At 37.8% G+C, this 13,773-nt stretch overlaps 1 protein-coding gene across 7 annotated transcripts in view; it reads right to left on the reverse strand.

Moving 5' to 3' along the window:
* LOC104601948 (serine/threonine protein phosphatase 2A 55 kDa regulatory subunit B beta isoform-like) overlaps positions 1–9,636 on the reverse strand; it is a 98,558-nt gene extending 88,922 nt beyond the window's left edge. For 2 of the 7 annotated variants that reach the window (XM_010265466.3, XM_010265464.3), the window contains exons 1-3: positions 9,271–9,634; positions 184–287; positions 6–101 (exon numbers count right to left, since the gene is read on the reverse strand). In XM_010265466.3, coding sequence (XP_010263768.1) covers positions 6–101; positions 184–287; positions 9,271–9,406 — 336 coding nt within the window. In that variant the 5' untranslated portion in view covers positions 9,407–9,634. Of the gene's footprint in view, positions 1–5; positions 102–183; positions 288–8,432; positions 8,543–9,270 lie in introns of all 7 variants that reach the window. The other 5 variants (XM_010265468.3, XM_010265465.3, XM_088889521.1 and 2 more) reach the window with 4 other exon arrangements.
* Between the last annotated feature and the right edge of the window lie 4,137 nt (positions 9,637–13,773).

Below are 13,773 nucleotides of genomic sequence, written 5' to 3' on the forward strand. Positions count from 1 at the left end.
AATACCTCAGGTTCATGACTCTGGAACTCTGTCTTGTATCGAAATTCAGGATGCCAAGCAATGGCATGGTCCATCTTTTCTTTGTCCTTTCTGAAGGCATGCTGCATTGAGCAATTTCTAAACTGAAACTAACCATATTTCAAATAATTAAAACCAGACTATCAAAGAAATAGGCAACCTTACATCTTTTCCATCTGTCCTTTCGAACAGAACAACCCGGCCTCCACGATCTCCAGTTGCAAGATGCTCACCACTTTTGTCAAATTCAATAGCAGATATAATATCAACTGCAAATGATATAGAAGGTAAAAGGCATAAGATATTATATTATAATATATTATATTATATATATATATAAAAGGGCATAAGATATTATACTACCAGAACTAGAGTTTATATGAGTCTCAGTTTGACATTGAACAATGAAACCAAAGATGAAACAATTAAAAGAAATGGTATCAATCATAGAACGGATTAGCAACATATAAGCAAAACCCCTTGCATGGACTCTGTTGAGCAAGAGCAAGAGAAGAGAGGAGAGGAGAGGAGAGTCGAGTGGACTGAAAACCCTCCAGAATACTGAGGGCGAGTGTAAGAGATATTATTTATACTGGCCCAGTCATACAATATAAAAATGGGAGAAATTACAACAGTACCCTTGCGGTACTAAACCTGAGTACACAAAACAACTGTCAACACTCCCCCTCAAGTTGGAGCATAGATATCAATCATGCCCAACTTGTCACAAAGATCATGATGTCTGGAATGGTTTAAACCCTTTGTAAAGATGTCTGCAAGTTGGCTCTCAGAATTTGACATAGGGAGTACACACTTCGCCTATGATAACTTTCTCTCTGATAAAATGCTTGTCAAATTCGATGTGTTTTGTTCTATCATGTAGCATCGGATTGGCAACAATGCTTATAGCTGCTTTGTTATCACAGAATAGAGTTATAGGTTTGTCCACCGGGAAACCCAACTCACCCAACAAATTCTTTATCCACATGCCTTCAGCAACCCCGTGGGCCATAGCACGATATTCAGCTTCAGCACTGGATCTAGCCACCACATTTTGCTTTTTACTCCTCCATGTAACAAGGTTCCCTCCTATAAAGGTGCAGTAGCCACTGGTAGATTTTCTGTCACTTTGGGATCTAGCCCAATCTGCATCTGTATAAACTTCAACTTTTAAATGTCCGTGCTTTTGAAATAACAAGCTAGTACCCGGATACTTCTTTAGATATCGGAGGATTCTCTCTGCTGCTTCAAGATGAGAGGACCTACGAGCATGCATGAACTGACTGAGGACACCAACAGCATATGCAATGTCTGGGCGAGTCATAGAAAGGTATAACAATCTCCCTACAAGCTTCTGAAACTGTTTCACATCCTTGAGAGGTTCACCACGGCTGTCACCTAATTTATGGTTGGGGTCAATGGGAGAGTCAACTGGCTTCACCCCCATCTTCCCAATGTCCTGAAGTAAATCTATGACATATTTCCTTTGAGAAATGAAGATATCCTTCTTTGATCGGGCGACTTCAATTCCAAGGAAGTACCTGGCAGGTCCTAGATCCTTCACTTCAAACTGAGTGGCAAGAAAAAACTTCAACCTCTGAATTTCATCCTCCCAGTCACTAGTAACAATTATGTCATCCACATATACAATTTGAGCAGCAATTTTACCTTCTCCTCTTTTCACAAACAGTGTGTGATCTGATTGACATTGCCTGTATCCTTTCTGTTGAACTACCACATGGAATCTGCTGAACCAAGCTCTTGGTGATTGTTTCAGCCCATATAAGGACTTTTTCAACTTGCACACTTTATGTTCATTGCCTTGAGCCAGAAAACCAGGAGGTTGAATCATGTAAACTTCCTCTTCAAGGTCACCATTCAAGAATGCATTCTTGATGTCAAGCTAGTGTAGATCCCAATCCAGATTATCCGCAAGAGAGAAAATGACTCTAATGGAGTTCATCTTGGCAACAGGGGCAAAAGTTTCTGCATAATCAACTCCATACATTTGAGTAAATCCCTTTTCCACTAAGCGAGCTTTATACCCTTCCACTGTTCCATCAGCCTTATGCTTGACTATAAACACCCATTTACATCCCACTGGAACCTTTCCCTTAGGAAGATCAACAAGTTCCCATGTGCCATTTTTGTGAAGGGCATTAATTTCTTCCTTCATGGCATTTGTCCATTCAGGAACTGAAAGAGCTTCTATCACATTCTTAGGGATAGGGGCACTATCAATAGAGGTAAGGAAAGCACGAAATGAGGGTGAAATGTTCTCATAGGAAACAAAGTTGGAAATGGGATGTTTAGTGGTGCACAATCTAACACCCTTCCTGTGAGCAATAAGACGGTCAAGATCATTAGCAGTAGAGGAATCATTTTCAATAGATTCAAGGACATCATTGGGAGCCAAAATACCTGAGTGAGTATGATCCTCCCCCGAGGAGTCTAGTGGCACTGGAGGTACAGCTTCCGGACTCTCCACAGCTCTTGAATTTGGTTGGCCTTTGCGACGACGAGAAAAAACACGAAAAGGCGGAGGGTCAGAGAGAGAGGGGAGCTGAACCAGTTTCTCCTCATGCCTACACTCCCCCTGAGGAGAAACAGGAAAGAAAGGCTCATCTTCAAAGAAAGAAACATCCATGGAGACATAGAATTTCCGAGAAACAGATCAAAATAACGGTATTCCTTTTGAGTGAAGAGTAACCAAGAAATATGCAAGAGATAGCACGAGAATCCAATTTACCACGGGTGGGAGTCCTCATGCCTACACTCCCCCTGAGGAGAAACAGGAAAGAAAGGCTCATCTTCAAAGAAAGAAACATTCATGGAGACATAGAATTTCCGAGAAACAGGATCAAAATAACGGTATTCCTTTTGAGTGAAGAGTAACCAAGAAATATGCAAGAGATAGCACGAGAATCCAATTTCCCACGGGTGGGAGACAGATTTTGGACAAAACACTGACAACCAAAGACACGAGGAGGAATAGAAAGAAGAGGAGCCTTAGGAAAGAGAAGTTGATGTGGGGCTTTGTACTCTAACCAACGAGAGGGCATACGGTTTATAAGGTAAGTGGAACAAAGAACAGCTTCAAGCCAAAAACGTTTGGGAACATTCATATGAAGAAGTAAACCCCGAGCCACTTCAAGGAGATGCCGGTTCTTCCGTTCGGCCACACCATTTTGTTGTGGCATGCGGGCACAAGAGCTACGGTGAAGGGAACCACGCGAAGCAAAAAACTCCGTGAGGTCACTATGAAAAAATTCTTTTGCATTGTCTGATTGAAAATTTTGAATTTCAGCTTGAAATTGAGTGAAGACCATCCGCTGGAAATCTTGAATGATTTTTGGTACTTCTTCCTTGGTTCGCATCGGGTATACCCAAGTATATCTAGAATAATCATCAATGAGGGTAATGAAATACTTGTAGCCACTCTCAGATGGTAAAGTAACAAGGCCCCATACATCAGAATGAACAATGTGAAAAGGAGATTTAGATTTACTATTTCTTTGAAGAAAATGAGTTCTACAATGTTTACTTAACTGACACGTTTGATAAGAAAAATCAGAAATAGGCATTGACTTAAACAGTTCTAGGAATACAACTTTCAAAGACTCAAAAGACAAATGACCAAGACAACAATGCCATAAATAGACTTTCTTCTTACAGGACTGACTCATAGACTTTGTAACATGAAGACCAGCCTTATTCTCCAGCATGTAAAGTCCATCAACCATACGTCCCCTACCAATCGTCCTCCCTGAGGCCAGATCCTGAATCACACAATGAGAAGGGAAAAAAGTCATTGAGCAATTCAAGGAATTAGTAACACTACTAACAGAGAACAAATTAATGGGAAATTTTGGAACATGAAGGACATCAGAAAGGGTAAGACCAAGAGGAAGAAAGAGAGTTCCTTGACCAGCTATGGAAGTGTATGATCCATCGGCTAATCTCACCTTGTCTCTTCCAAAAAGAGGGTGATAGGTTTAAAAGTAAGAGGACGTACCAGTCATGTGTTTTGACGCTCCAGAATCAATGATCCATGGAGAGTCAGGGGTGTGAGAAGCAACATGGAAAGCTGTGGCAGGGTTACCTGACATAGATGCAAATGAGATTGAGGGAGGAGCATCCATCTGACGAATTGCTCTACCATAGAGCTCTAAATGGTCACGGAAGGAATTCATAATATCCTCCCTCGGGTCAGATCCAGTGAGATGTGTTTGAGTCACAATAGAAATGGGAGGCTGATTCTCCCGAGTAACCATGTTGGCCATGTGATGTTTCTTTGTACCTTGCTGTCTGGACCTCTTATTCACCTCTGAACCTTGCTTCTTAGTCAGATCTTGAGCCCATTTTGGTTTCCATGAAAATCCCAACAAGTATCTTTGGTGTGTCGGGGTTTCTGGCAATGAGTGCACCACAATTTGTCCTTATCTTCTGTTTTTTTCTGGAGATCTCCTTTCCTAGAAGAAGATCCCACACCAGTAGAGACACCCCATTTTGCTACCAACACAACTGCATCCCCACCAGGGCTGTTCATCAAATTTCTTCTACTTTCTTCAAATTGTACAAAAGCATAGACTTCCTGAACTAATGGGAGATCCTTAGAGCTGAGAATCTGAACCCTGATAGATTCATACATAGGATTTAGACCATGTAAAAAGGCAAACACCCTTTGCTGGGAGACAAGTTGCTTGTACATTTTGGCATCCTCATCACACTTCCAATCCACACTCTGGTAATGATCCAACTCCTTCTAGACAGAGGTCAAGTCAGAGTAATAAACTGATAAACACCTCTCCCCCTGTCTACAAGTAGATGATGCTGCCTGCAATTGATAGATTTTGGCATAGTGTCGCAATTCTGAATATGTAGATCTTGCTTGTTCCCAGATTTCATTTGCAGTTCCAGCCCACATGAAATTCTTCCTTATTTGAGGTTGTATGGAGACCAAGAGCCAAGACATAACCATACTGTTCTCCTGATTCCATCTATCATATTCAGCATTCCCAGAGGATGGTTCTTTGATCCTCCCATTAATATAGCCTATCTTCCCCCTTGCAGTGATGTATAATTTGATCCCTCTTGACCACTCTAGGTAATTTAAACCATCAAGAGGGACAGCAGCAATAGGAAAGGATAGGTCACCCCCACCCATTCCATTCAGCATTGAGGAAACTCCAGATGTGGCTGAATCTTCACTGCCCATGATATCGGAATCAGCAACTAAATGAGTATTGTCGTATAAGGCTATTGCAGAAACAGGTCCTTCTAACCTACGGTTTCACTGGGAGCAAAGTCTGAACACTCCTGCTACAGTACTGGAACAAGTCCTAACCTACGGTTTCACTGAGAGCAAAGTCTGAACACTGCTGTTGCAGTACAGGAACAGGTCTGTATGACCTACGATTTTGTAGGAATCAAAAAGAAACACTGCAGTTGCAGTACATCACTAGGTCTGAATGACCTACAATTGAACAGAAGTCATATGACCTCCCAACAGAGTGAAAAAAAGAGGGTGAAGTTTACCACACACCTAATCAGTAGGCCTGATAGCCAACCAGTCAATGAGATCAACAGGGTAGCCGAACAGTCAATCAATAAGATTAATACAATATCAGCTTCAGGACATCAACAGTCCATAATACCAAAAAAAAAGCAGCTGAATACAGCTGCTTTGTTAAGGAATATAGTCAATCAACAACAGTCCATCAATCGGCTGAACAGTCAATCAGTAGGGCAGCCGAACAGTAGATGACCAGTACCTCTTTTAACTTCAGATGATAGTCTCTCTGTAAACCAGAACTCCCTCTACGAACCTCAAATGATAGCCTCTCTACAGTCGAGCAGACAAGGGGTACAACTTCTGGGCTGGAAGATGAAAAGTCTGTGTAACTTCTGGGTCGAACTGAGTACACCAGATTAGCAGTTCGATGGAGACAGCTCTGGGAGATGAAAAGTCTCTATAACTTCTAGGTCGAACTGAATACAACAGCTTAGCATTTCGAGGGATGCAGCTCTGGGAGATGGAGAGACCATCTGCACGACATTGAACAGCAGGTTTGCTTGACACCACCCTTCAGACCTGGACGACTTGCTCTGATACCATGTTGAGCAAGAGCAAAGAGAAGAGAGGAGAGGAGAGGAGAGGAGAGGAGAGAGGAGAGTCGAGTGGACTGATAACCCTCTAGAATACTGGGGGCGAATCTAAGAGATATTATTTATACTGGCCCAGTCGTACAATATAAAAATGGGAGAAATTACAACAGTACCCTTGTGGTACTAAACCTGAGTACAGAAAACAACTGTCAACAGACTCTTCTAAATAGATAAGTGCCAAAGACATAATCTGACAACCTAGAGATTTTTGTTCAACATTTTTGTATTTCCTAGTCTTTCTTTTTCTTACTTGCTTGAAATAAACTATCCAATATACATTACAAAATCTTATCTTTTTCTAATTGTAAATTCTCAAGTAAGAAAGCTAACATTTTCACATATGCCCTCTCCAAAGGTGGCATGAATTCCAATTCACAAAATATAACTTGTGTGGTGGTTATGGTTGACACTTAGCAAAAATCCAAAACCCATTTCTTCAGCTCACAAATTCAGCATTCTATGCTCACTAGATCCTGACTTCTACATCCATGCCTATGTTTATATGATACAAGTCCTGGGTGATTTTAGGTTTGAACTAGAATTAACAGTCAATACAGTTTCATTCTATATTCACAGCATTATTGAAGTGAAAAATAACATTATAAGGTATCTCGCAATAAACATTATTGAGAAACAACATGTTTAATAAAAATGAGTGTAGCTAAGTTGCAGATGTTGAGATGGACAAGTAGCAAGAATAGAAAGGACATAATCTGAATTCTGAAATAAATGCATTAGATAAGACTTAGGAGTAGATCTAAATAGCAACAAGATGAGGGGAAGTTGAATGAGATAGTCTGGTCATGTGCATAGACAACCAATGACCATACCAATTAAGAGTGACTTGGTGCAAGAAGAAGGCTCTAAAAGAGCAAGAGAAGACCCAAGAAAATTTGGTCTGAAGTGGTAAAAAATTATTTAAGGACTTACAATTTGACAGGAAACATGGATCTTGATAGAGCACAATGGTCGGCTAATTCCCTAGCTGACGGTTTAGCTAAACAAGGGGCAGAAAGGGACTCACTTTTTTGGGCCAAGCTGTAACTGTAGTGTGTTTTCTTTCTTTCTTTCTTTTCTTTTTCTTTTTTTCCTTTTCTTGAGGTTCTTTGTTGCTCTTGGAAGATAAGCGTGTTTGTCTTCCTTTTGTAAATCTTCTATTAATGAATTAATGAAAGTGTTATTGATCAAAAAAAAAAAAAGATAGAGCACAATGGTGGAACAGGATTGTATAGGTGACCCCAAATAGTTGGGATTAAGGATGAGTTGAATTAATGTATGGTTGATACAATAAAGTATGAGGTGAATTGATACAATAAAGTAGATTTACATTTATTCATTATAAAAAAGGAGATATTTGTACATGAGAGGGTGTATGGTTGATACACAGAAAAGAAGTGAGCTTCATCCATCGTATGCAAGAAATTAAGAAGGTATATAATTGTCAGTATACAAATCCTTCCTCCCACCCCATTCCAGCTCTTACAAGGCCATCTGCTATCGAATTATGATCCCTTAAATCCACATATTTTGGACAAGAAATGAGGCAAGTATTTCTCTAATTTCATTCAAACGGCAGGCCACTACCAACTACTCCATTTAATTGTGTTGACCAAATCCCCCTAAGAGCTAAAGAAGAAGGTCTGAATCGTTTTGCTATTTAAACTAAGGTAAGAAGGGCAATTACCTCAGCCTTGTTAGAGGTGACATCAGCAAATAGGACCCTTAAAGGACCAAAAGAGACTTCCAATAGATTTGGTTAGGAAGCCACCCAGGATGTAACCTGAAAATATCCACAAGGTTTCTTTTGCATGTTTCCATAAGATAATCCTCTATATTACCTGGTTGCAAGCACCCAGGAATTTGAGATAAAGAGAAACTTTACACAATGCTTCAAAAGAGGATTCCTCTTGAGCTTTCCAGAATGTAGCAAAAATTCTATCCTCTTGTGTTTTCATTTTCGTTTTTCTCTAGAGAAAAGAATAAATGAATAGCCTACTAAATCAAAAGGGGAAAGAACTAATGAGGATTTCAATCACCAAAAAAGGTACCAGTTATGCACAAAAACAAATACACAGTGAGCAATAGATATCTACCATGATCTTAGACCGCTCTATAGATCATGATGGCTACTGACTGACTAAGTATATTAACCTGAGCAGAAGAATGTACTCCAATGCACATTAAAAACTTGCATCTTTGAACAACACTCCCTTTCTTTTAAATAAATTATAATTTTATATTTTCACCTTCACCATTTTTCGTACAGTTTAAGTAGTTATGCTCCCCAATGCAATTAAGCATTAACAAAATAATTATTTAAAAGCATCGGCAGCCTTTGAAGCCATCCCTTCCCAATCTGCAGTCATAAACATTGATGAAAGCCATAGTCGTCAGCTCAATTAGACCAAAACATGAATCAGAAATTGCTGGAGACATTCATACAGATTGATAGAGACATGACATACTACCCGTCAAATGATATATTGCCCAGCCTAAATATAAAAAAGAATGTCACAGTGATTCAGAACTCCCAGGACAATATTCAAACTGGCTTATCAGAATAGTCATAAAACAACAGAAAAATGAAAAACTGAATAATATTAGACCTCTTGATCACCTCTATAAAAGTTGTGCCCCAAACAAATACGTTGATGAGAAAATAGTATCAATTCTATTAAGCAATGTGAAAATAGTATCAATTATATGAAGCATATAATGAACTTAAATAAAAGAATTCCAACAGAAAATCTCCATATCAAATTACTCAGCAGATCTCGGAACAAACACAGCAAGTCAGAAGAAAAATACCACGAATTCCCGATGTATACTCCAACAGTACACATCAACAAGCCTGAAACATAAAACCTCCTCCGGCTACATAAACTCTCAGGATAAAAAGAATCACGAGGTAAAATAACGAAAAAACAAAGGAAAAAGAAATGGATTACACAGTAGAGGCAAAAGACGATTCTTATTAAATGTGAAAACCATCTTATGTACACATCAAATTTTGAGAAACAAATACACCCATCAAGGAAAATCAGCTAAGAACAGAAAAAGCAATAAAAAGGAATGTCGACGTACCTTCCTGAACTTCTTCCCCGGCCGCTCGCTCTCCAAAAACCTGAGAGAATTTCCATTCAAGGGGAGGCGGGGCCCCCACTATTCCATTCCCATGAGGGATCATCTTCAAAAATAAATTAGAACCCACCCTCAACATTCCGACGTCACCGATCAGATTCAGGAAAGGGAAGCCATCGGAATTTTCTTCAACAATAAACGGAACCCACCCTCAACATTCCAACGTCGCCGCATTCATACCAAAATGCAGCTACATAGTAATACAAATATCCCAATATTTGTTCTCTCTCTCTTTCTCAGTGTGTCTGCGCAGAGAACACTGGTTTAGGAAAGAGAGTGGAAGACGAAGACAATGATATAGCGGAAAAAAGAGGTATAATGGGGGAACTGAATTCATGGAAGCGGGTTTGCCACTCCTGTCGTTTAGTGAGCTTCCCTAGACGACTTGGGAATCTTCCACGTGGCAAAGTAAGTTGGAGTATAAAAAGAAGTCTCCAAATCGAGATCCCCTCCAACAGCTTGCCACGTGTCTAACATAAGTATCCTAAATTTGGAAAACTAAAAACCTTATGCCACTAATTCCATCATTGGTGAAAAGTGAAAACCATGAATACAAGGTGGAATGTCCAACCCATAGTCCATGACTGCACGCCATTCTTAAATTCTAAAGGAAATGGAGTGGGTCCCTATATTTTGTTGTGAAATGTTGGGTCAAGCCAGGCTTAGATTACCCCAAAGCCTCAACCCAAGCTCAATTTGGAGCCCCAAAACTTAAGACTCAGTTTGGAACAAATATATAGTGTAATTATATACAAAATAATACAAAATATAAGTACTCTACAAATTTAAACGCTTAATTATTGTGCTACTAGGGTTGTCAATGGATTGGATATTGGTCTAATCTAACCCGGTCTAGTATGAACCCATTACAAATAGATCAGGTCCAATCCAATCCGATGAATACTTTAGAAGTTTGGATCATCTAAAATGTTAAAATTAGTTTTAATTTAAATTGGGTCCAATCCAAACTTGGGCAATTGACACTTGTACTTTTATCTTATGTTAATGGATTGGATATTGATTCAATTTAACCCAGTTCGGTTTAAATCTATCACAAATGGATCAGGTTCAATCCAATTTAATAAATACTTTGGACTATTAAGTCTAGATTGATTCAAATCTTACATTATTGATCCATCTAATCCATTCAAACTGATTTTGATTGAGATGAATCTAACTCAAATCCAGTCCATTGACACCCCAACTCAAATTCAGATGATTTTTTTCCTTCTATGATAACACATCTTAAAGAGTTTGGGACATCTCTCTTTCTGTCCTTTCAACCCAAACTTAGAAACGAAAATGGGGACATGAGATGATCATTCAGTCAGTTATTAATGGACAATAATAGCTTACAATCTAAGGTTAAAACACACCAATATTTCCAAACTTCCCACGCTTAATTAGTAATGGTGCATTCTACAATAAAAGAACGCTTATCACATAGAAATGAGGCAGTCAATCACTCATGAAGGGATACATGGCCTAAATAAAATGGCAATTGATTTTTGATCCGCACTATATGTCATACCCTAACAATAGCATTACTTATCTATCAAAAAGAAAACAATAGACTTCCTTCCCCTAACGTACATTACTTCTCTTTCCATCTCTTTGTTATTACTATTACGAGCCAACTTTGGGAAAAATCAACTTGAGCTTATAACCAACTACTCAGTTATTGATAGGTTCTCTCACTCGTTGGAATAGAGACCTAAGATCAAATCCCGCCGCCACCAGGGTTGGGGATTGAGGGAGGGCGATGGGCTACCCCATTGTGTATTGCCATGAAAAAAATAAAAAAGAAAAACTTAGGTCCTGTTTGCTTTGTCTTTTCACACAGTCTTTCGGCTCTTTATAAGTCGAACAGATCGCACCAGTCTTTTTCCATTTGATTCATAATAGATTTAACCCATTTTGGAGGTTTTGGTGTCTTTCTCACTTTATTCTCATACGAAAAGGTGTACAGTAGCCAAACTAACTTAGGGTTACTCAGATCTTCATGCAAAAGCTCAATACATTTTTTAACGGTCAGAACTACTAGAAGATCTTTCCAAAAAAACTTGTCAAACGACCCTTTAACTCATAAGCCATGGTGTCCAACTTTAGAGGACAAATAAAGCAACCCATACATACATTGAAAAATAGAAAGAAAACAACTAAAAATTTAATGTAAATATTTATCTTATACATTATATCATATCTAATTAGAAAATTAGGTTATTACTCAATGCTGATTCCTGACTACCAAGTGGTTGCTATCAGAAATTGCATTTAATCTTAAAAAAAAGAAAACAAGTTTCAATTGAACGGGCCAAACCCCATTCAAGGTCATATAGCCAAGCAAGTTTCAAGTTAAAGTTTGGGCTTTGCTCCTATATATATAATCCAAGCTTCTAAACCAAGTGTGGGTCCATGTGTTTCTCTCTATATCTTCTGTCACATATATTGCATTCTTTTACCCAATTGTAGGGGGTGGCAATGAGTTGAGCTTTTCACGAGCTGTTTGAACTCGACTCGTGAAAAGCTCGGCTCAACTCGGTTGAAACCGAGCTCGAGCCCAATTCAGTGGCTCGATTGTGAAACAAGCCAAGCTAGAGCCTACTAGAGCTCGGCTCGTGAGGCTCGCGAGCCGGCTCGAATATATATAATAAAATTATAGAAAATAATATATATAATAAAAATATTATAATTATTAATTATTATAATTCTTAATTTTTTAAATATCAAATAAAAAAATTATTTTTATATATAATTTTCTATTTTTATAAAATATTTTTCTTAAAATCGAGCTCAAGCCAAGCCAAGCTTGAGCTCAAGCTCGAGCCTTGTAGAATAGTCTCAAGCTGAGCTCAAGCCTAGTACTATTCGGCACGGCTCAGCTCAAATCCACTTCTACCCAATTGGCACAAATCTTTTTTAAACCATCATAAAATTGGGTTCAAACAAAGAAATAATAAAATTTACCGGGTGGCTGAAATTGTCGCTCCACATTATTCTCATAATAGAGACAAACTGGGTAATTTGACTCGTACTTTGATAAAAGCTAAATTTAAAAGATAGAGGATAAAGCAACTGCAAATTTGCAGCTGGTAAACCCTATCTTATATGCATACTTGCAAAGAGAATTAAAAATCTTATCCTATCTTCAGTTTCTTTTTTCTTTATGGCAGTGCAAATGATTTGAGTGTTAATTTTGACCTATTTTTGTTTCAAATTTTAGCTTATTTTGTTTGATTGCAGTACAAATGAAGTAAATTAAGATATGAAACAAAATAAAATAAAATCCGTAACAAAATTAAACAAGAATTTGCATTCCCATGCATTTGCATTAGTGCAAATAAATTTGCACTGCAACTAAACACAACTTTATCTATTTTTTAGCCCCAAACTTTATTTAGGTAGGGGTGAGCATTATTAGATTAAAACCAAATAACTGAACCAAAAATTTTGGTTTCAATTTTTTTTGGTTTTTGATTAAATCGATTCGGTTTTTCAGTTTTTGGCTATTTCGGTTTTCGGATTCAGTTTTTGGAATTAGAATTTCGGTTAACTGAACTTTTTATTATTATATGTAATATATAATATATACATAATAGAGTATATATTATTAAAAATCGGGTTTAACTGAAAACCAAACCGAAAATTTTGGTTTTAGTTATTTCGATTTTTCTAAATTTTCGTTTTGGTTCGGTTTTTATTTTTTTAATTCGGGTTTTAAATTTTTGGTTTATTTGATTCGGTTTTTAACCGAATAAACTAAATGCTTACCCCTAATTTCAGGTGGAGGGGCGACCACCTTAAATTTTGTTAATAACAAAATTTGAAATAACAAACTTGCCCCAAAAGCCAAGCAAACAAAGATCTCCCTCACCATCTCCAATCTCCCCCCCCCCCCCCTCCCGAAAAAAAAAGGAAAAGAAAAATGCGTTGCATAACAAAGGAATCTAATAATCTAAACAATTTTGAGAAATCGGTAAATCAAAATAATCTTTCTGAATAAGTCTTGCTAAATCAAATTACCCTCAAAAACCGTGAGATTATCCTATATTCAATTAGGGAAATTGTCTAAAACTCGCCATGAGTTTTCAACATTTCTCTTAAACTCACCACAACTTTTCAAAACGTCTAAAACTCACCATGGTAGTAAGTTTTTATTTTCCAAAACTCACCTTTCGTTAGTGCACTGTTAATGCTTTTTAACAGAGGTGTCCATGTTAGCATAAATAACAATTTTCATGACCAAATTACCCTTGAATTGTGAGTTAGAGGAAAAATGGTCTTTTCGGTTTTCAATTTTCTTTTTTTTTGTATTTTTAGTGTTTTGTTATAATTTCTGTTTTGTATTTTTTGTATTTATTTACAATTTTCTGTGTTTTTCTATAATTTTTGGTGTTTCTTCTACAATTTTTATTTTCTGATTTTGTTTTTCAATTTCTATAGTTT

This window comes from Nelumbo nucifera, chromosome 6, assembly GCF_055504915.1.
Source record: "Nelumbo nucifera cultivar China Antique chromosome 6, China Antique-T2T, whole genome shotgun sequence".
Lineage (NCBI taxonomy): Eukaryota > Viridiplantae > Streptophyta > Magnoliopsida > Proteales > Nelumbonaceae > Nelumbo > Nelumbo nucifera.